We start from the raw sequence: 24,790 nt of genomic DNA, 5'->3' as shown, positions 1-24,790 counted from the left end.
CACTTGAACTCATAGCATAGCACTACGATGAAATACTTGAAGTGATTGCCATATCTCTGATCAAATATGACTTCAAATGCTTACTGAATATATATTTTGCATTCTATAGCTACCAGGAAAGCATTGATTTCTGAAAACTTCAGAATAGCCTCAATTACAGCACTGTGCATTTATCTTGTTAAATTTCTGCCAAAACATGTGCTCCTGATTACAGGGAATTTGATTCACTGCTGAAATTGTGGAAGAGGGATATTTACCAGGCTACCAGTATTTAATGAACAGACAAGGAGTGGGAGTGACAATTAGGATGACTGAGCTCATTTCTGAGAGTCCTCTTATTCATAATAAACATTATTTTAGCTGCTTTATCATTTACTTCTCCAATGTCAGAAAATTAGAAGGCATGTATAACTCTTTGTATCAGCTACATGAGAAACTGCTTGTATATCAATGTAAAGGAAAGTAGCAATATTGCAGAATGTTGATATTAGTGAGATCATTGCCAGCATCTCTTGGAGTTCTGATTTCTCTGCCAGTACTTGAGTAACCGTAACTTGGTATGTAAAAACTGCCCCCTGGTTGTGCTGATCAATACTGAGAGAAAAGTTGTCAAGCATACTTTGGAGAAAGCTCAAGTTTGCCAGTTGGAACAGGCAGAGTTTGAAGGTTTGGGTAACCATCATTTTTAGCTGTGCTAAATACTTACGACTGTAATAAGAAATTAGCCTTAAGATGCTTATCGTTTGTGAAAATTTGATGTATGAGTAATAGTTTGAAGGTAAGATGTTGCTGCCAAATGAAGAATTACAAAAGGGCATGGACCTTGACCATTGTTTTCCAAATGCAGTTCATGTAGATGTATTTCTGACATGGCTTGATTTCTTATGCATTTTCTGTTATTAGAGAGCTAGAAAGATTGTCCTTCTTGCCCCTACTGTTACGCACCAACTTGTTAATTTTTGCTGATTTGAAATTGTCTATCTCTGCAACATTTCACTTGATGGAGAGAGGAAGACAGTTTGACAGTGGAGACTTGCTATGTCATATTAATTGTTGAAGCACTTCAGAGTTCTTGTCCCTTTTCTGTGCCTTTTTGCTCGTAAATACATACTTCTAGCAAATAAACTACTGCGTGCATATCACATGCCTTGGAAATGACCAAAAGGTGTTGGAAAGAATAGTAAAACACCCAAAATATTTTGGAAAAGTATGAATCTATCAGGTCCAGAGTATCTGTCATCTTTTTGTGCTTCTTAAGAATATATGAATTAGGAGACATAAATGTGAGTAGCTATGCCTCTTAAAAATAAATGCAAATGTTGCTTTTGTACTTCTTAAACCAGGAAAAGAAGTGAAAGACGTTAATTAGTCTATCAGGAGAACCTGACTTGGACAGAACATGAATAGACTCAGGCAAGACTTGTGTTATAGTGTTTACCTTTTAATTTATTTAATTTAATGCAGATGGGTAATGCTGTTTTGAAGGGCATTTCAAAGCATTTATTTTTGTGTCATTTTAATATTTTGAAATGTTTCAGATGTCATGTTCAAAATCAGTGCATTTTCCATCCTTAAAAAATCCCAGATGTTATATTCTTCAGTGAATACAGAAGGAAAAGTTTCCAGCTCCAGCATACTTGTCAGATAGTTTCAACCATCTGATAGTTTCAACCATCCATTAGTTCCTTTAAGGATTAAGAATTCTGGACAAGCTCTGAAATAAGGTTGTGGACTCTGAAAGCAAGCAACATTTTATAATGAATGTCATTAGATGTAAAAATCTCAGTCAGACCTCTCTATTTGTAGAGTTACACTGCATGCTTGCAGTAATGTTTAACTGGCAGAATTTACTGGTTATGAATGTTAAGAATTTAAAAGCAAGGTCTAGAAACAGCCAAATTTTATACTCGATTTGAATGGGTTCAAGGTGGTAGTTGCGAGCAGCAGATTAATCAGTTTTCATGGTCTAGAACGAGCTAATACTGCCTTAAAAATTAACACAGCCATAAATACAGATCATTCAACTGTGGATCTTACAGTAATTAGTGTATAAATTTTAGTGAAAATGCCAGTCGTTAAGTTGAATAATATTTTTTTCCCCCCTTTTTTCTGGTATCTCACCATTTTACAAAACTGACAGATTTTAAGATAACTGCAATAAGTAAGTGGTGACTACAATAAAGATATAAATGTTATGATGCAGGGGTTTTAAAATTAAATAGCCATTTAGGTTTTTGTTTTCTCCTACACTGTGAGTAGTCCTCAGAGCACAAAGATCTGTACTGAGAATAGGGAAGTTCAGTTTTGCCATGCCCTGTGATATGGGACTTGGCCTGGTAAGTATAAAGGTGGAAAGACTTCATATTTCTACATAAGCTACTAAGTAATGGTGTGGAAGATAATTTCCATTTGATTTCCATTAATAGAGGATAAAGGAGGAGAGTATGGAGGCTTTGGAGAGGTAGAGATCTAGTATTTTGCTCCATGAAGGAAAAAATGTTGGAAAAATAAAGGATTTAGATTCACTAGAATTTAGATATGTTTCTAAAATAAAGGGATTTTTCACATGAAGGATGATTTTAAATGCAGAACTCAGTTACTGGCACTTGAAGATTATAGAATTTATAAACTGAAAAATAAAGGAAGATTTACATGTAAAGAAGAGCAGATATTTGGGATGGGAATAGGAATTTAAATACAGTAAAATTAATGTAAATTGTCTTGTAAAAGGAACAGTGAAAGCAAAAATTCACTACTGTAATATTTACCTATAAAAAGGAAATTAGTTAAAAAGTGAGAAAACTGTTAAAAAAACACCTAAAAGGGGTAGCTAAGATGGCTTGCACGCATAATGGACACTTCAAAACCTGGATGTTGCTTAGAGGCAATGCATAACCCCTTTCAAGAAAAGATAAAGGAAAACCAAGGGAAGGATGGCTTAACAGTACAATAAGGAAAGTTATTAGAAGTAAATAGATACATTTTAAAAAATGAAAGAATTTAAGGTATCTCTAAAGAAAAATGGGGGACTGTGCACATTCTGGAGGGAAAAAAGTAAAAATAGTGTTACAGGCCTCTTAGAACTTCCAGAAACCATGAAATCTAATGGTTTCTTTTGTACATGCCAGGAAGAGGCCACTTGCTAAAGTGACAGAAATACTCAAGCTAAAGAGGAAGGTCTTAGAACATAAAACAGTAGCAGAAAAATGTGTATTTTAAAATCTGTGTTCACCATGGAGTTGTTATGGGGGTTTCCCTCTCTGGATTATTCCTTGTGGAGAAATAGGAGATTATCTGTTTTAAGAAAGTACCAGTAGAAGATCTTACTGAACTAATAGAGGATAAATCTTCACATGCAGTTCACCAGGAATTCAAGGGCAAAATGGCTGAAAACTGCCTGATAAATAGCTTCTGGCTTAGATACCAGAAGATTTCGAAGTAGTTTGTGTGACAATTTTAAAAGGGTTTAAGGAGATCTAAAACCCAAATTGTTAGAAATCATCAGGAAAGGGATAAAAACACAGCAAACTATTATGCCGTGTATAATCTCTGTCCTATCTGTGTGCAGTTCAAGTCGTCTCCAAAGAAGTGTATCAGAATGGGAAAGAGTGTGGGTGAAAAATGAAGCTTTTTTCATTCAGAGTACATATTAGAAATTCTCAGCCTGCAACAAAGACAGCTGAGAGGCTGATAGCAATCTTTCAAATCATGAAAGACGTGAAGAGATCTTTAACTGTTTCAGAATGCAAATTGGAGCATCTATTGAAACTCTTAGCATGCAGTTTCAAAACAAGTGAGTGATGGTGGTTTTCTCCACAACATAATGGGGATAAAGGACATCTCCCCACAGAGCTTGTGAATATTGAATGGTTACACAGAATGATTGGGGTTGGAAGGCACCTCTGGAGATCATCTTGTCCACCTGACCTGCTAAAGCAGATTCACTTAAATTGCGTGGTTTACATGAGTGTAGAAAATAATTGGGCCAATTAATTTGAAGGAAAATAAATCCAGACACAAAGATTTCCTTTCTTAGGAGATCCCTGGATAGCAGTGTTTCAGAAGATGCACAACTTTTCTGGATAAGTATCACTATAGTTTTTGTTCATATTTAAGTGTAGTTACTGAGATACATTCATAATTCACCAGAGAATTTTCTGAACCGTTAAAGTCAATATGCTTTGCAGTAAGAGTACAATGGGAGAGTCTTAGAGGTCGTGGCATAGGATTAAGAGGAGTTGCCCATGTTTGTAATGCTATGCTGAGGTTGACTATTCTAGTCCTCAAATTGAAATAATAGGTATGATGAGGAAATCTCTTTCCTTCCACTACTATGTATCTGTTGTGCATAGCAAGTGCATTCTAACCTTCTCAATCTCATCGCCTTTCTTCATACTTGTTCAGCTTTGTTTTGCTTCAGGTTTACATCTCTTGACTACTGTCTTGCTATTCGTTCGTGCTGACAGATTACTAGTATAATTAATTTTGCACCTGAGCGGAAAGATTAATTAGATGGCCAGTTGATATCCTTCTTAGGAATCAACAGATCATAAGGATTAATCAGATGTTACTGAATGAAATTATCTGGGCTGTGAGAGGAGCTCAGACTAGATTGCATAACGTAGCAAGAGCATTAGAACAATTACAGCTATCCACTTTGAAGCTTCAGAGATTTTTCTCTTTTACCAAGTTTGTGATGGCTGTTAGTAAGTGGCAAATTGCTTAGTTATTAAGCATTACAGGACCTAGCCACATAGGAAGAAATAAAGATATTTTACCCAAAGTAACAGTTAAGAAAGACTAGTCCTTTAAGCAGACAGTTCAAATATTAGGCAGCTTTGTGAAATCAGGGTCATGCTGGCAAAAGTCTGCTCTTCTCTTATAAACATCCTGTCTTCTCTTGTTTACTGCTTGCTTTGTGATGGCTGCTATTTATGATCTGTGCAGTTTGATGCCAATCTTTTTGGTGAAACTTTTTTGTGAGGCAGATGTTGCTCAGTCAGCCTACCATTAGAAAACACTCTGTTGTCTAGTATACTCACAGGGATAAAAAGAGGATCCAGATCAGAATAAAAAAAAAAATCCTGCATTTACATTTTACCTCTAGGTGGTGGTGGTTAGTTGCAATTTCTTTAGTGCCTGTGAGGCAAGATGATTATTGCAATAATATTATTTTATCACATTTCTTAACTGTAGATTGTCTTTTTATTTTCTGCACACATATGGATTCCACTTTCCTGTGAAGTGTGCAGCAAATGCCATTAGTCATGCCTTTTGTTGCTATAATTACCAGTGGCTGACACTTAAGATAATGAAACCGAGATTGTGTGATTCTTAAAGTGATATAAATGTTTAAATGGCTACTTGCAAATCTGCCTTGTTTGCAGAGAAGTAAACATTTTAGATTATACCAAATAAGATTAATGATGAACATGCTAATCAGGCATGACTGTTTTTTCTTATTAAAGCACAAATTTTTGTCTATAATCAAACAATCACTCTATCACTTGTTTTTCTTTGGTCTGTATATTTTCATTTCTTTGACAATTTCTTAATTAGGTTGGGAAAAACATGGGTATTTGAAAGAGAATGTGGTGAATATTTTAAATTGATCAGGGAATGAACCTTTCCTCTTAAAAGACCATGAATGAAATTGTGGATAAATTGGAAGTGATGGGAATAATCCTAATGACTTTTAAGACAGTTTCCGACTATGCATCTCAGGCAGCCTGGTTTGTAGACAAAATTTTGAAATAATACCAAACACAATTGTTCTCTGTTATTCCTGTTATATGGTCTGTATTGGATTGATGAGGAGAGCTATATGTCTTAGAGGTCTAGATTAGAATATGTTTATCCTAGCAGTTTTATATTCAGGATTTACTTTGCTTGATTTCCCAACTGAATTTGCATTAAGTGTCTTGAAATACCTTGGCGTGTGAATAGTGTTCCCTGTCGAGATAATACAGCTTTAAATGGTACTACATCATGAACTCTTAATATGCCTTTCATACTGTATTATGATTGCCAATAAATTCAATAATGCACAGGGCTCCAAATGTTGCATATGAATTTCTTACTGTCTAAAAAAATCAATATCTATGTAGATAGAGAAACAGGAAGAAATTCTTTGGCAGTTTTAGCTAAGAAATTATGCTATGTTTTTTCAGTCCTTAAAAATTTAAATTACAGTGTACTGGATTCCTTAATTAGTTAACTGTGGGTTAGAGCTTAACAGGTAATACTGTACTGCATGATTCATTAAACCACATATGCAAAGATAAATGCTTAGTTAAATTAGGATTTCCATATTAAATAATGTGGTTAAAAATAATTTAAGCTTTTTTTGTCGTCCCTGTCCCTCATAGGGAGGCTGAAATGTGAATCTTGGGAGCATATACAGAATTTCAAACAATATGCTGGATGAAGTGAGAATAGGCAGGGAGAGAGGTTAGAGCTGGGTCAATAAAGACTATTTAATATCAGTTTTACTGCGTTAAATCAATTTTATTGTAATTATGCAAAATACTTGCATTACACGTTTCCCTTAATTTTCCTTCAGAGGTATACTGAATTGTTAAAACAGATGGTCTCGTAGGTGTTTATTATCTTTATCCTGCCTTTATTTTCAAAATGCAAAAGAAATGTGAATCCTTTATGCAGCCTGTTACTGTCATCCTATCTGAATTCTTGATACCAAAACTACTTGAATTTTTGTTTACATACGCATGTTGGGAACCAGCCTCTTCAACTTGACGACAAGCAATGGGTCTAGAGGAGATGGTTATGAGCTATCCTGGGGAGGTTCAGGCTGGATATCAGGAAATATTTTTTTTTCACTGAAAGGGTTACAAACATTGGAATGGTCTGCCCATGGCAGTGGTGGAGTCACCAACCCTGGGGGTGTTCAAGCAGCATCTGTACCTGGCCCTTAGGGACATGGTCTAGTGTTGACCCCTCAGTGCTGGATTGAAGACTGGACTGGATGATCTTGGGGGGTCTCTTCAAACCAGACATGTAATTCACATAATACCCTGAATCTCTTGTATTCTTAGATGTGATAATTTTGGAGTGATATTATTAGGTTTTTGTCATCATTGTGAAACAAGATAAAGTACAATAGTAACAAGAAATGTTATTCAGTAGAATCTGATATTATTAGTATATATAAGTATTTTCTACAGTGAAATACTATAGTTTGTCGGAAGTTGCATAGTACCTGCATGATGTATTGTATTTTGATTCAAGACAGAACCCTCTTATAAAAATGAGAAACTAGGTGTCTGTAGAGAGAAGAGGTCTTCTTAATAAAGACCATGAGAAGGACCATGTTAATGTTTCTGTGACCAGGAAAAGCTGCAATTCAGTGTTGGACCTGGACACATCAAACCCCAAATTTAATTTTTTACTAGTACTCACGAAAATACAGTTGTTGTTGTGCATTTCTTGTGGAATGGTTGCTGGTGCTGCTTTTTTGCATAAGCATTCTTCTGATAATTGCCTTACAACTTACTAAATTACTATTTTTTTGTTGGAAAAGCAAGGCAGTGCAGTGGCATCAGTACTCTTCCAGCTTAATTTGTGATGCAAAATTACTGAGATTATTAACACACACACACATGAGAATGAATGAGCTACAAATTCTACAGAAGTAGCTATGGAATAGGTCACTCTGTGTCTTTGGGGTTTGATGCTTGCTTTATAGTTTCTGATTTGCACCATTTCAAAGTTCTTTTAAAACGGTGAGTTCATTTCTGTAGAGGAAGGGTTATTCCCTAGGAATGAGTGAAATCTTATCTTTCTGTAAATGTATTTCACTTCTGCATGAAGTTTTCCTAGAGAATGTACTTAGCATGTAATTGGTAATATGCTAATGAAATAATTAAGTGGCAAACAAAAACAGAATCACAAAAACTACAGCTGTGTTAAATTACACTTAATGTCCTGTGCAAGCAGAAAGAATGAACTCTGTTTTCCAAACAATAACATTTCTGGTTTATTTTTCACTGTAATTTTTTTAGAGAGTAAATTAAGTTTCATGCTTTGCATGAAATAATGCTTTGCACTTCTGATGCTATAAAGCTGATTTGCAAAGTTAAAAACCCAAGTTCAGTACATAGAAATAAGTTTTGTAGTGGTATTAAATTATTTTTTCCTTTGGTGCTGGGTGGTAGAATATGCTGGAATCAATGGTAACAAAAAGTGCTAGCAATGTTGCCCCAGAGCCATGTTAAAATGAGTAAACTGTGTTTGTCCTGATTAATACAAAAGTAGGAGAGGGAAGAAGAGAGAATAACATTAATGATCTGTATAACAGTAGACAGTCAGAGATGTATCTATGGATAAGTGATCCTGGAACTTACGGTACCATTGCGTCATGAATGTGAAGATGTTAAGCCATGAAGCTTTAAAGAGTGAAAGAGATATATTAGTTAAATGGTTTGTCTTTAAATAATTTCCTTCCATATTTATGTTTTGCAGGTTTATATTAGGATAAAGGATGATGAATGGAATGTTTATCGAAGATATGCGGAGTTCAGAAGCTTGCATCATAAATTGCAGAATAAATACCAACAAGTGAGGACTTTTAACTTTCCACCAAAAAAGGCCATTGGAAACAAGGTACTTAACTCAAATTATCAGTGTCCACACACACAAAAAGAGAGGTGACTATCATAAATACTTTTGACACCTGCCCGACAGGTGATGATAAAAATATATGTGGAAATTCTCAATAAAACCTGTAGGTCTGGTTGCTTGGCATGAAGTGCAGACATAATGTAGTTGTTCATTGTCTACTATCTGAGTAAATGAAAGTACTTCTGAGAGCTTTTCTGGTTTTGTTTTTCATATATTAGAAGATCATGCATTTTAAATTTAATTTTTAGTGGAAAATTTGGTAATAGAAACAATGTATTTTCTTCTTTGTTACATAACTAGTTCTTTTTTGAAGTGGTGGAGTATCAGTCACTTTAATAAATTACAAAAGCCTTCTTTTAAGCTTTTTTTTTTAAATAGTCTTTCATCTTTAATTACTTTAAATAGTAATTGAATTACAGCTTTGGTTGCACAATTGATGCATAGAAAATTATCAGTTGAGAAACTCATTAAAAAATTTGCATCACTTATTCTTTCAGTGCTTTAGCTTTAGGCTAAAATTCTACCTTAATCGTGTATCAACCTACAATCACTTTCTGTCGTATCAGATCTCAGAAAAAGTATCTGTTCTTTACAGTAAGAAATGGGTACCTTCAATTGCACTCCTGGAAGGATCCCATAGTGAGACATGAGCCAGTTGTGTAGTTGAAAACAACCAGTGATTACACTTCTGGCTGCCTGCTGTAAATAGCTTTCAAAGTGGTACTTCCACAGCAGATTTGCGTGAGCTTACCTCAGTTATCACACAAGCTTATTTCCACAGCATATTATAGAGTCACAGAATGGTAGGGGTTAGGAGGAATCTGTAGAGATCTAGTGTAACCTCTGTGCTACAGCAGCGTCACCTGGAGCAGGCTGCACAGAATTGTGTCCTGATGGGTTTTGAATATAGCTAGGGGAGGAGACTCCACAAGCTCTGTGGACAGCCTGTTCCAAAGCACTGTCACCCTCAAAGTAAGTAAGTTTTTCCACCTGTTCAGATGGAACTTCCTGTCTTCCAGTTTGTGCCCATTGCCTCATGTCCTATCTGTGGGCACCACTGAAAGGAGTCTAGCACCTTTTAGATATTGACAAACATTCTTAAGATACCCTCTCATTGTTTGCATCTCCAGGTAAACAGCCCCAGGTTTCTCAGCATTTCCTTATAAGAGAGATGTTCCACTGCCCTCAGAATCTTCATAGCCCTTTTCTGGACTGTCTGCATTAGTTCTTTATCACTCTTGAATTGAGGAGCCCAGAACAGGACACAGTACCCCAGCTGCAGACTTGAATGTTGTTATTAATTACATATCTTCAGTACACTGTGTTTGATACTGTGAGGCCAATGAAGGTGATACTGTGAATGTTAGTAGTTTGAAAGAGAGTTTTACTGTAATTGATACCTCTTTTGGTACCAGCACTAAATGCCAAGACAACAGGACACTGTGTTCTACTCTGCAATCACAAAATACTATCCACTACTTCACTATGCAAAATATTGGAGCTCTGAAGGGGGAACTTGACTAGTAGAGATTAATATAGAAAAAATTATGGAGAACCATCAATTTTCATACATAGTTTTCCTGCTGCAATAGAAATCAGGGAGATCAGGATATATGTAGAGAGAGATATATATCTATATCTATCTATGTACCAAAACTTAAAATTTCAAAGTATGGTTTTCTTGAATGTAATAGATTTTTGCCTTTTTGCTGGCCTTCATGTACTCTGGATCTTTTGAATTCATACTTCGTTAACACAGTCTTTGTGAGTGCTGCCTTCCTCTCAGGTTCCTGATGTCCAAAGGATTGGTTTCGTTCTATGACCTAGAGTGTGCTAAGTTCATGTGAAGCTCATGAAGAGAAGCTTCATATGATCTTCATATTGATTGTAAAGGGATTCCTCTATGCTTTTGCATAAAAATACTACCTTAATTCTTCAAATTTAAGATAAGCCCTTGTGGTTAGCTTCTGATTCTTTGCTGGTGCTGTGTTGGCACTTCACTTCTTAAAAATGTTGCTTTCAGACTAATGGCACAGGAGTATTTACTGGACTTACTCTTCTAACTTTTTAAATATTGCAATATCCTTAGAATCTCAGTTGCTACTTCCACGCTGGGCAGATTCACACTTAAATAATGGGTTTTAGTAACTGAGTAAACATCCGATGAAGTATCCTCTTGCAAGGGTATTGTCCCAATAGAGGCTATGTCAAAATAGAAGTGGTTCTTTGCTTCCACTGAAGATTTGAATTCAGTGATTTTCTAAGTGTATAGAAATTGAATAAGGTAGCTTTTCACTGAGAGCTGACTTGACTGCATGATAGCCTTTGCTTTTCTTTAAAACATTGGATACCCTATATGGAAAGAATACACGGCACTTTCTGAGATTAGAAGAGAGCGACTTTGCGGTGTCTCTTAACTGCATAGGAGGAACAATACAGAAATCTAAAATAAGTTTACTTTTAGGAGATTCAGCATTTTTTAGCCTATGGAACTGAAGTTTGTAAGCCATTTCTCTAGCCATAGCTTCTTTTGTGCCCTAATGTTAGTTCAATAAAGTAAATGTGTCCCTCTCATGTATCAGTGACCAAGCTAAGTTGTAAACTGTTTTGTGTATGTGTGTACATGTACAGACATGTACGTATATGACAGTGTCAAAGACAGCATTTAGGACATATATGAAGGTGGCTTCTGGAATGTGTCTTGTAATTCTGCACGCTCAATTCACCAGTGACTTTCTCTTTCACCCATACATGCCAGTAGAAATTCTGCTGTTGCACTAAGATGATATTTTTTTTTTTCCTGCTGGCTTAGCTGCATTTTTTATCAGCGTCTGGTCTGTTTGCCTGTTGCTGAAGTAGTGAGGAGTTTAAGGCAGTTTACAGGATATCTTTTCTTAGGATTAAAAGATACAAAGGGTAAAGATTTTATTGCAAATTGTGTTTTATGATTATAATGTTTGTTTTTTAACCATTCATCAAGTAAAGAGTTGTCTGGCTGTGTTTATATATGTGAAGTAAATTGAAGTAATTCAGATTAGAATTGTAATATTTTTGCTCTTAAGGATTTCATATTATGCCATTGATATCGTATTTCCTTACATTTTGGGCCAGCAGGACTTGTCTATTCAGAGGCAAGTACCCTTTTAAAGTTTCTTTTCAGACCAAAAGATGGAGATACTAAACTCCCCTTGGAAAAGGATGAAAGGAGAAGGAGCATGAGAGGAATAAGTTTTTTTTTTTTTTTAAGGAAACCCTCTTCTGAGCTCTGGAGAAAGCAGCAAGTGAAAAGGTTGCAAGGCTTGTCATCATGCATAGGTCAAGGAGGCTTAGAAGTCAGAAGTACAGATATATGTGCTTTTGTACCTCATGGTGTTTAGTAGCTCCTAGAAACTATCCTTTTATCAGAGTAGTTTGTCAAAGTGGTACTGTTACAAGGAGCTGTGACTTAGAAAGTGGAGAAGAAAGCGAACTTTCTGTCTAATCCCTTTGGGGCAGTGGGCTAAATAATATTTCTTAGTACTAAGCTTTGATAACCAATATCTTCAAGTAGAATTAGTAGAAAATTATGACCTGATGTTTCAGAATTGCAATACATTATTAAAAGAAAAGCTTTGGAAATATAAATCCTTAAGCTCTATATTAAAAATTTGAAGTTAAGTATTGCTTTGGTTAAGAAATGTGTGGACATGGCACTTAAGGACATTGTTTAATGGCCACGGTGATCGTAGGTTGGCAGTTGGACTCAATGATCTTAGAGGTCTTTTCCAACAGAAACAATTCTGTTTTGGATGATGCAATATAGATGTTTTAATTCTATAATCTCTGCTCTTTACTTAACTAGTAATATTGAGTTATTTTTATACACTGTTTTGCAAATACACTTTTTCAACAGAAACAATTCTGTAATTTTGGATGATGCACTATAGATGTTTTAATTCTGTAATCTCTACTCTTTACTTAACTAGTAATATTGAGTTATTTTCATACACTATTTTGCAAATAGGTCACTTAAGTACCACACACATAGAAAAGAATAAATATAAATTGAAAATAATAAATAATTTTGCACTTGGCATACTTATTAAGATTTCTAGTTGTAGCACACCTCTTTTCTGACACTGTGACACTATCACCTGCACAACAGAGCAACTACAGAGTATTTCAGATTTTTGAATCCTGATCCCTCTGGGTTTTCTGTTGGGAAAGACTGCAGTTGATGTTTTATGTATACAGCACTTGAAAAAGAGCATTCACTTCTTCATTTCCATTTTTTTGTCATACTGCTATCTAAGAGAAGAGAAATAAGTCAGTAGGAAATGGTTGGCTTTTATATGACAAATACTTTATAGTGAACACTTCATCTTCAAGTTCTGTGGTATGAAATGTCTTGAGTTACTTGAAACTCAGCATCAAGGTTAAAGCCAGCACAGTAAAGAGCAGTGTATCACATTTTTGGTGGTTTAATTTAAAAGGCAACTGTTTGCCAATTCCTACTTCTCCATCTCTTTCAGAATGTCTCACTGAATGAAAGTGTTCATTTGGTGCCCAAGTGTAATTATTTTTGTGGAAATAGAGAATTGAGTCTTTTTCTTTACAAGTTACAAAAAATTTGATGTTAATTGGTGTTGAAATTTAGGAAGAAGCAATCCAGACTATTTAGGCTATACAAAACAAAATTTTGCCTGTCAAGGTGTTTTTATTTTTGCTGTCTTGTAATCCTACAGTTAAGAACAGGAATTTATCATAAAAAATATTGAAGCTAGAGCCCATAGAAACAGCTCAGATGGTGTTGCTTTACATCATGACATTAAGGGGGAAAAAAAAGAAAGTCATGTAATTTACATGCTGCTTGGACAACTGCTAGATAAAAATATTGCAGTTTTATAACAACTCATGCGTCATTTAGGTATTCTAGTAGCCTCCCAGTGTAAAAGGAAAATATAAAAATAATCTTCTAACTTTATTTCTTATTGTGATGGTGGTGCTAAATTGCCAGGTTACTTGGATTAAATTCCCTTTCAGAGAGATCTCAGCAGGTACACCTGATTACAGAAGTAAACCTAAAATCTCCTTTCTCTGAAATGTAAATTTTATTCACATTTTTCTGCCTTTCCTATACCTATCAATATAGTTGATTTCCCCCTCCCCCCCCAACATATTGTTGGAAGGGGTGTTTAAAGATCATCTCATCCAACCCCCCTGCAGTGAGCAGAAACATCTTTAACTAGATCAGGTCACTCATATTCCAGTCCAATCTATTTCCTTGGATGGGGCATCTCCCACCTCCCTAGGCAGCCTGTGCCAGTATTTTACTACCCTCATTGTAAACAAATTCTTCCTTGATCTAGTCTAAATATTTCCTCTTAGTTTAAACCCATTACCCTTTGGCCTGTCAAAACAGGTCCTGCTAAAAAGATTTCATAGCAGAGTTGCTCCAGCCATCACCCATTCCAACAGGTCCACATCTTTGATGTACTGAGGGACTCCAGTTGGACACAGGGCTGCAGGTGAGGTCTCACCAGAGCAGAGGGACAAAATTGCCTCACTCCACCTACTGCAATGCTTCTTTTGAGGCAGCTCAGAATATGGTTGGCATTCTGAGCTGTGAGTGCACATAGGTAGATCATGTCCAACTTTTCATCCACCACTATCACCACGTCCTTCTCCGCAGGAATGCTCTGCATCCTGTCAACCCTCAGCCTGTGCTTGATACTGGGGTTTGCCACATCCCATGTGCAGAACCATGCACTTGGCCGCAGTGAAGCTAATGAGGTTCACGAGGGCCCACTTCTTGTCCAGGTTTCTCTGGCCAGCATGCTTTCTCTCCACCTTGTTCACCACACCACACACCTTGGTGTCGTCTACAAACTTGCAGAGGGTGCCTTGATCCCACTGTCTGTGTCAGTGATACTGGTAAATTCTAACCTTACTTGCTCTCCAGGATTTTTTGGCTATTGATTGTACTCAACATGTCCAGTGTAAAACGTGGTGAGAACTAAACATTGAGTACTTGAGATCGTGTGAAACACTGAAGACACTTCCTGCATGAAAAAGCTGATCTTCCTCATTGTCCTTTGTGAAGTACCTTTACATGAAAGCACTATAAATAACAGGCACTTGATACTGATATTCCTCATTCATTCAGTTTTTATTTTAGAAAACAGAATTGTTGTATCTCCTTTAGATGTCTTAGATGTTGCTGCATATCAGCAGACTAAGCAAGACTGCTGTAATGTTAGCCAGATCTGTCCACAGAGAGCTTAGCCAGGAGAGTGGTACCTGGGCTATTTTGTGTCTCTCTGTAACCATCCTCTCAGCACTTCTGTGGCAGTCTGCACCCATCTGTATTCTTTTAGCATCCCCTCTCCTGACTTGCTGAGACTATCTAACAAGAGAGAAGTGGCATAAATTCTACTTGAAGGATTTTCCTGGGAATGGAAAATATTTACTGAAATGTAGTACAGAAACTGTCATTACTGAACTTTGCAGGGGATTTTGACAGCAATTTCTTTCACTTGCTGAGAGGATAGAAGAGAAATCGTAGGTCTTTGTTAACCTGTTTGTGAGTTTGGCTCTTTGCTATGGGCTCAGTGTTTTCTGTTTTTTGAAAATTTATTTTATTTTTTAGGGAAGGCATCAAGGTACCCATATATATATATATATATATATATATATGAGGTTGTATACTGTAAGCACTGGGTGTCATGTTTGTAAAGGTTGGAGTTTGTTGTTGGTTTAGATTTACAGTCTGTTTTTATTGCTCTTTAGGGCATTTTGCAAACCTTGTAAGTTAAGAAAACTGCGGTGTTGGGGGAAGCACTGAACTGAAACACAATTTAACTAATATTTTTGATGGTTATTACTGTAATATAGGCTACTGAAAAATTGCTTCTCAATTTCATGAATTGTTGCCATGGTTTCCATAATCTCCTGAAAAAAACGGAGTAGACTGATAATACTTGGTCTGGGGAGAAAAAAATTTCCCTGTTCAATAGCCAAGCTCCAGGGGGTCTCTCTGTAGGCTGCAGTTCTCTGCTGATACTTTTTTGATGAATAGTTGATTCCTGACCAGTTGACAAATTGTCACATGGTTGGCATTTATGTCTTGAAATTATGAACTATTTAAATGACACTCTGATTTTGTTAGCATAACATTAAAAATTGAGTTCTGACTCTAACATTGGCATTAAACCCAACACTAAAAAGATGTCAGTTTTAGTTTTATTTTCAGAATTTCTTTGAAACTGTTGATATTTAGTAATTTTTAACACTTTTTCTCAAAGAGAGGTTTGAGAAAGTTTAGCCTTTTGAATGGATGATATTGCTATCTTGAAAATGCCAGGTGTTTTAGGGAATATGCTTGGTTCCAGGATTCTGTAAATGTCTTATCAAATTTAGAGAGGTACAAGACGCAGTTTGAGATTTATCACAAGTGAAGAATTTATCAAAATGAGATTGTCTGCTCTGATTCGGCCTGGGTGCTACACACTTTTATGTGTGTTAGTATGCTTGTGCTCTGGACTTGCTTGGAGGATGCTATACAACAATGTTGTAATCTTAAGAAAGCACAGACAAAACCTTAGTATTACTATAAACCTTAGTGGCTATAATGCTGTGATACATAAACTACCCTCTTACTCAAAAGAAAAGTTAACACTTTTAAAAAAAAATTAACATTTGAATAAAACCTGTATTTGTGAGCCATAGACTGAGCTTGTAGCTCTTTTGGTGACCTGAAAAGATTGGCACAGCTGCTGAACTGCCATTTCCTTACTGAACAGCCAAGCAACTCTATGTGGAACTGCAGGAGATGAAGTGCATGAAGTCTTAAAAGATTAGAAATGCTAATGAAAATGTTGTAATTATCCACACAGTTTCGTGCTAGATTGAGGGCATTGACAAGCCCATAGCTCACCCTTAGGATGTCTTCTGCTGGATGGTTTTCAGCAATGCCTGTTTTAAATGACTTTGTATAAAAGCATTACTTACTTTGTGGTATCACTGAAATGATGGAAATGCATCATCCATTTTAGTAGAGAAACACACAGCAATAATTCCCATTATATAGTAAATTCCTGTTTAAAGAAAGATTTCATTTCAAGGCATGACAGTGCCTTGATTCCTTCTCTGTATTTTATCCACTTGATTCCAGTTTGTTTCACTGAACAGTAAATGTAGAAATTTACAGACTATTACAGTGGGCAGTTTCATGTGTAGTATGCATGGCTTAAACCCTTTTAATACAATTAATTTGTTCATGCTGCTTTTTTTAGTGGGTTGTCATTTTTTGGGCAAGAAACAGGAACTTGTTTCAACTGCTTTTCTTACACAAATAATACAGGTTGGATAGACACATCTTGAAGATGATATTCTTCCCTTCAGAGCTGTAATTGTCTAATAATACTTTTGGCTTCCATGACTTAAGAACATAGTTTGACATTTAAACCAGGTGATCAGAATGACAGCATTTCTGAGATACAGCAGACTGGCTGTAGCACAAACCAGCCAGCACCTGATTTCATTGTTAAGAGCCTTATGTTCATGTGAAATGTTTAGACTTTATATTGCAGTCCACTGTAATTGTGATCTCTTGCAGGGAGAAGTTTAAGCTAGATATAAATTACAGGATGCCTGGAGTTGTGCTGGTTGCTGAGGAACTTGCAAATTAAAAGTCTAACAGAGTGTGGTGGAATTTGTAGAGTTATTTTATTTGTTGGAGTCAGTAGAGTATAAAATCCTGAGATCTAAAATACTATAGGAACTTTGATACTTGAAGAAAGCAATTACTATATGAAAACTCCGTCACAAAACAATACTTTGTTAACATAATAAAAAAGTGTTAATCCATTCTGGAGATAGTGTACCTAACGTTCCAAAAATTATCAATTGTGAAGAACTTGTGGGAATAAGTCTCTGTTTTCTCCTGTGAAGACTGGTGACTCAATCTCAAAAAGAATTGCACAAATTGTTAGCCACTTCCTCTGTGCCATGGTTATACACTGCCTTTCTAAGACTGTAGTATTTTATGGAGATCTGCTGTTAGGAAAGTAATTCTGGTCCTTAGACATTCTGCCAAGAAGAGAGTTCAGCATCCTGTCAGTGGATGTTTTTGTGAAACAATTTTTTTATTAGGTTGTGTGATTTTTCCTTTATCTCTAAGAAGGGCAGAGTCAAGACTTTTTTCCATACTGCCAACATATTTCTATAGACTTAGTAAACATAGATCATCAAAACCTTCTATTTTATGCTTATTAAGAATGTTTTATTATTTTATAAAATTGGAAAATATATTCTCTTTGCATTTATATTTTTCCTTTCTGTTTTTAGGATGCAAAATTTGTAGAAGAGCGACGCAAGCAGCTACAAAATTACCTAAGGAATGTAATGAACAAAATTATTCAGACCGTGCCAGAATTCACAGCCAATCCCAAAAAAGAAACTCTTATTCAGCTGATGCCCTTTTTTGTGTAAGTATCTGTCAAGTAGTCAAGAAAATACTAATTTTTTTTAATCACAATTTTATTTAAAATATAATGCTAGCATCTGCAAAATGTTTGTTTTTAGATAGAAGGATCCTCTTCAAAGTACAAGTGCTTTTGTTATATTTAAATGAATATATGACGTGGAGTAATTTTTGCTTATTTCAATGGTGACTTTGGAAAAGAAAATAATTTGTGAAGCTTTTAAAAATATCTAAGTGACCTCAATATCTGCATCCACACAAACTTTTCAAGCATCAGGTGTTCTTGATTAATTTAATTTGGTCTTTATCAGTTTAGTTTTGCTTTTGTTTGCTCACGGTTTGCATTTTTGGTTTTCAGTTTATTTATAGGCTTAGGGTAGACCACTGTTCTGGTACTTATTAATCAAATTAAAAAGTCAAGCTGTGGAAGTCCTTCTAGCTGAATTTTATAATCTGACACATGTTCTGATTTCAGTAATTCAGTAATGTTGAATTCTTGTCCAGAAACAGTATAAAACAGTGTTCTGTTAAGAATCTCAAAATATTCCCATTTTGATGTTCACACTGTTCTTTGCCAATTGTAAATGATATTTAGATCTATTTAAGAAGTATTATTAATGAAAATTTTATTTTCAAGGTTAATTTACTTCTTTCACTGATATTTTTTCACTGTAATGTTTTACACTGCACCTGTACAAATTATGTATGTGTTGAACACGTTTAGAGTAAGCCATTGTATTAAATTTGCTGTCCATAAACCTCTGCACAGGGATTGTGCATCTATGCCTGTGAATCTGTGAACGGATTAATTTGCACAATCAAGACCAATTTAAAGCTTCAGTAGAAGCATTCATACTTAGCTGTACTATTTGCATGGCCTTATACAGAGTTTCCCATTTTCAAACTGAAACTTTACTTCAAGAAAGCTATATTTGTTAGAATATGTAATAGAGAAATGGAAGAATGCCAAGATGTATTTTGTGGCTGTTATGTTTTCTTATTTTTTCTGGAACTGAAAAAGTAAAAATCCATCTTGATGATGATGTTATAAATGGTAAAATTATGTTTGCAGGGACAAACATCTTAAAAGACTTAACCTTTTTCTCCCTAAGAACGTCTTTAGTAGAATTTGACTAAGGGCTCTAAAGTTTAAATTGATTTCAAGTACTTCCAGTTGTGGGGCCCATTACATGGCTTTTTGTTAAGTCATTTTGAAGAACTTGTCTTCACATTTGGTTTCATTTTGTTTTTTAAAGAATATAGGGACAAATACAAAATAACACTTGCAATTGAATGTTCAACTAAAATAATTTTTGCTCTTCCTGTCCAATTATATTTTATTTTAAGATGGTTAAGTATAGCTCTGTGAAGTAGTGAACTAATAATTTCTTGTCAATTTCATTTCATAACTTGCTGCTTTAAACATAGAGTAGGAAAATAAATTCTTAACAGTGTGCTATTTAAGGTCCCATCTTTTCATTGGCTTGTTTAAATGATTATCCAGAGTTCCACACCAACAAGCAGTAATGCAGAGTAACATCTGTAAGTCAAGGCTAATGAGTTTTTACTCCTCAAGTAGTTTGCTTATGAAAGAAATTCAATTTCAGGCTTTGTGGGGTGTAAGATATTTTAATAAATTATGGTTTTTAGCTTACACTGACTTACTTTGTAATTATCATTACCTCAGCAGTACAAGTGGTCATAAAGATTGCAATGCAGTTAATATTAAATTGTGACAAAAATGGGCAACAGCTTCAACCACAAGCTAGTAGATTTTTCAGGTAACACTGTGGATGCTCTCGTTAGAAATACTAATTGATGAAAAACTTTCATAGTAGCAGTTTGTTACTTGAACTGTAAGGCAGTGTTACATGTTTTAACCAAAGTGGTTTTGTTTTTGCCAGTACGGTTTGTCAGCACTTTGTAAACACCACTATGATCACCACTGCATCAATGCTGACCTTCTTTGGGTGTAGTTATGCAATGAGCTGCAAAAAGACTATTTTAAGAGGGGTTTTGCATTTGTCAATTTCATCTTTCTGAACACATTGCATGAAGCAGCGCACTGTAGTGGACTCAAGAATATGCTTTGATATCTGGACACTATGGTAAAAAGTTTTTGTTTGTGTATGTATCTCTGAATTATTCCCTGGGAGCTTTTTCTCAAATAATAAATGTATCAGCAGTCTCTCTTAGCAAGAGAAGATAGTTCTCCATGGGAATATTAGTGGGATTCTGGAAAAGGTAGGCTGTTGAGCAAAATAAATATATACCTCACCTGCAGCAGACAAAGTGGGGTTTTAATGCATTTTTCTACTGAGATATCAAACTCTTCCTCTGCAGCTAGAGCAGCAGTATTAAATTAGTATAAAGAACCTTCAGACAATGATGAAAGGAGCACATTGTAGAAAGTATCATCATTGCTAGGCTATCACTTGAATTCAATGTCCTTTGTTTTCTGAGTGTCATGACCTGGACCTGTTGGTGAGTAAGAAAAAGCATCTAAAATAAAAATGCAGTTCGGTTCTACTTCCTATTGCCAACTTCTCCAGTATTGTTCTTCCTTACTGGGTTTTGAGCTTCATCAAAATGTCTTGGACATGCTGGACTCTAAAGTGTTTATTACATTATTCAGTTGTAACCTTTGTACTGTACCTGCAGTTCTTCTGATATTTTAATAATACTTTAATATAAAGCATGGCAAATAGATATATAATAATTCTAAACTTTTTTTTTTTTTTTTAGCATTAACATGTTAATAGTTGCTGATTACATCTTTCTTAATGAAAGAGTTAACAGTTACAAAACATTAAGAGTTTAGTCACGGGACTGTGCTGCAGAGAGTAGTGATACCTAGGAGTCTAGGAGAAAGAATTGCAATCTTAATATGTGTAAAAAGTATCTGGGGCATTAGATTTAGGAAGCAATTGCTTCGTAGCAAAAAAAAAAATTATCTGGTCTTAAAGAATTTCTTCTCAGTGCAAAATTAAATGGACACACTTCAGTGTGAAAATGAAAAATCCCATAAAGGTTGTGTCTGATTAGGCATCCCATAGATAGAAATTACAGGGTCAGTTTTAGTTAATCACTTTTAAAATCTGGTTTAAATCCTAGAATATGATTATGGTGAACAGAAAATAAGATTAACCTCTTCAAGACTGAACCCACAGTATATTAAATGCTGGAAGGAATATTGCCTAAAACGTTGTTCTGTTGTGGATTTCTCCTTGTCAAGTGCAGTGATTTCATACAATCAGGCACAGACTGGATGAGGCAAAGCATGATCTGTATGAAATAGCCTGCCACTGTTAGAAAGAAAGAATTTTCTTTTGAAATTCAGATACAGTTAACAGTTTGCAGTAAAATAATGTGAATCAGTTTGCTAGCATTTATCTTCATTACTTTATGAAATGCAAGTGGTTAATCATGGAAATGTAATTTGTTTTGTTACCTTACGCTGTGAAGTGTGATTAATGTTGCATTCTTTCTGTTGTAGTCTTTATCATTTGTAATCTCAATTTGTATATATTTTTTAATTTATTTTTATTTTAATGCTGCATTAGCTCAGTCACAGGTTTGGTCAAATAGCTTCCTTTATAATACATTTTCCTGTCTTAATGTGAAAAAGAGATTCTGTCTCTGCTCATTTGCCTATGTACGTGACAAATAACAAATTCTTTGTAATAATAAATTGACATCACAAGTTAAATTTTCTGGTGCATGCAGTGCAAAACCTAAATCAAGAATTGGCACTGCTGAATTGGATTGCTCCCATCTGCTAGCTGGTGAAGGCCTCTCGTAATTCTTACTAAATTACCATTGATTTGCATACAGGTTGGTACATTACAGATAAATAAAACATGTTATAACATGTACACTTATGTTTTAATCACATACTGATCTATCAGAAAAATATCACACATATTAGCTCTTTGTAAATACATATTGAAGAATAAGAGAGATCTTTGAGAAAAAGCATCACAGTTCTTAGGATCATAGAATTGTGTCATTCAGCATAAATCATTTTAATAGGTTATATGATTCATGTATGTAAAAAGCTAGAACCTGTGAAAGGTTATGAAATGAAACACTAAAAAGTTGTGATGTTCCATTTTTCTCTCTCTGCTGTCTCTGTATAAAATGGCCTCATAATAGGTGTGAACTGAAATGCAAAAAAAAAAGGAAATACCTTTTTTACTGTAAGGGTGATGGAACATTCTAATGGGTTTGCCACACTCTGTCTTTGGAGATTTTAAAGACCTGACAGGACACAATCCTGGGCAACCTTGTGCCAATGGGATTGGCTAAGCATTCTCCAGAGGTGCCTTCCAGCTTGAAATATTCTGTAAATCTATGATTGCCCAAGATCACAACCTCCAACTTTAAATTGTGTTTTACATAAAAGAAGTGTTAGCTAACTGTACAGCTGGTCAAACACATGTTATGTGTGAACAAAATGCAATGATATTCAAATAAGAGTACTGCCACTTACTGACTCTTTAGCTTTGGCAATGCAAATGTTTGGATTAAAATATATGCATGAATGATACAAACAGAATTTTGTGAATATTTTCACAGATGACTGTGCTGAGGTTTTTTTAATCTCATTTTCCAGGCCCCAGCTACGTTTTACAACAGTTTCTAGATAATGATTAATTATATGTTCTGCTGAGCTGCAGAGCTGGACATTTGTTCTCTTGTGGTAGCTGCTCAAACATATGTTTCAAAGAAAGCAGAGAATCTGCTCAGTAAATTGTCAAGAAAAAGGCTAGAGCAGGTTCTGAGAAACTGTTGTCTGTGGGATATGTTTGAACACCAGAGTCGTCATCAGTTCTCTGTGGTGATTAGAGGATTGTAATGTTCAAAAAATATGTTGTCTTCATTTCACTGGGTAACATTACTGGCAACATATTTGAGAGCAAAAGTGGTGTTCTTAGGATTTTTGTGTCAGTTGTCTTTGAATCACCAAGTTAAAAGGTAGTAAAAAATGTCTCCATTTCTACCTCTTTTTCTAAATGCTTCTTGCTTCCTGGAAGGTAAAGTTATGAGAAGTGCAGTAGCGAGATACAGGTCCAACTGACAGGCAAATTTCAGTACCACTCAGCCAGCCACTCAAAAAGAAATACTGCCTTTGAAATATTCCTTTAAGATTTCTTTAGTACTGAACAGCATGTAAAGCCCTATATCTGCTTTTGGTCTCATTCAGTTTGCAGTCTATGTGGTGCCAGTATTCTACTGTGCATTATGAGATAAACAGTAAGATTAAAAGCAAAGAAGCAAGCTATCCCTGAAATACCACTTAGTGATTTCAGTGCAAAATAAAGAATTTTTAATACGCTAATTTCTAAACCCAGGAGCTGGTGATTGTATGACAGTTCTTAAAGCTATTAGTGTACATATTTGTGCTTTATAGTAGAATAAATGACAGTATCCAGCTAATATATTGTGGCTGGTGGCCAGATTTTTACCTAACTGCATCCTTTGAAATTGTAGCTTGTGTTAGCAACTTGGTACTGAATGACTTCAGTATCTCTTTAACAGATATGAGTTGTATTCTGTAACAGTAAGTAAGCACTCTGATAAAGAGGAATATAATTTACATTAACAAACTGGGAATAGCATTTGCCTAAATATGTGACTTTTAATTAGTAAAGCACCTCCTAATGCCTGAAACATGCTAATGAAACTAATTTATTGCTATGTTAATTGATTGATCTACTTACAAAACTATGTAGAGACATTACACAATATTTAGCTTTCAATAGAATGTGTTGCCAAGCACTGATGATTGTTGAAGTAAAAATATCTTATATATCTGAATTTGATTAGCATGTTCAGATAATGCAGGAAGTTCCAGTGCAGAAATGTACTGTTCTGTGGAATTTTTGCTCATGATAGAATCAAAATCTTACTTGAAGTGGATTGTTTTTAATGATCATATAGTTGTCTCACTGTTATTCTTGGTTTCTGCATTCCTCACTTTGTAACTGACAGCTTTGTTTTTAGTCTCTCATAACCTATGAGGCTTGACATCAAACTTAAAAAAGTATCGTGCCTGTTTTGATCTAACTGAAATGTGAAGAAGTAGGACAAAATATTGTTTGCTGGAAGCGTATGAGAATTCATACTTTCATCTCTTTTCTTTCTGCAAGAATCATATTATGATGTTACATTGTCTATGGGTTTTGGCAGATATCGACATTGAAGATCTGTATTACATAGCATTCTACAAATGTAATGAATTCTGTTTTCCCTGCTGTGAGGAGTTGAGAGGGTCTATGAATGTTAGAGGAAAACAAGGAAGGAAAAAAAATGTATCAGAGGATACAAAGAGGAAAAACAGTGATAAAGAGGGCAAGAATAAGTAGGGAGAGAGACATACAAAATGCTTAATATTTAAGGGAAGATGGGTTGCATATAATAAGGGAGTATGAAGTAAATGCAATCCTTTGCATTTTGGATCAAAATTTAAGCAAAGTCAAAATCTGGAGTCAGAATATATGCTTTGATGTTTATTAAAACTATTTTTGTAGTTGTTAATCCTTTTCTCAAAAGTAGAAAGGAGTAGAAAATGTTTGATTTTCTTAGTTCTCTTATTCCTCTCAGCTGCATTTCTATAGTTTCTATTTCTCTTTCCAGCAGTTGGTCATATTAAGGGAGATTTGCCAGCAGTGCCCATGTAACTTG

At 35.2% G+C, this 24,790-nt stretch overlaps 1 protein-coding gene across 1 annotated transcript in view; it reads left to right on the top strand.

Moving 5' to 3' along the window:
* The window catches only part of SNX29 (sorting nexin 29), an 87,452-nt gene that overhangs the window by 45,469 nt on the left and 17,193 nt on the right, over positions 1 to 24,790 (top strand). The window contains exons 19-20 of the mRNA XM_054391275.1: positions 8,482 to 8,622; positions 17,968 to 18,107. Of these exons, the coding sequence (XP_054247250.1) occupies positions 8,482 to 8,622; positions 17,968 to 18,107 (281 nt within the window). The remainder of the gene's footprint in view (positions 1 to 8,481; positions 8,623 to 17,967; positions 18,108 to 24,790) is intronic.

The sequence above is a fragment of the Indicator indicator genome, chromosome 22 (assembly GCF_027791375.1).
Source record: "Indicator indicator isolate 239-I01 chromosome 22, UM_Iind_1.1, whole genome shotgun sequence".
Taxonomy (NCBI): Eukaryota; Metazoa; Chordata; class Aves; order Piciformes; family Indicatoridae; genus Indicator; species Indicator indicator.
The sequence above is the reverse complement of the archived record's forward strand: the minus strand, read 5'-3'. Positions and strand labels throughout refer to the sequence as shown.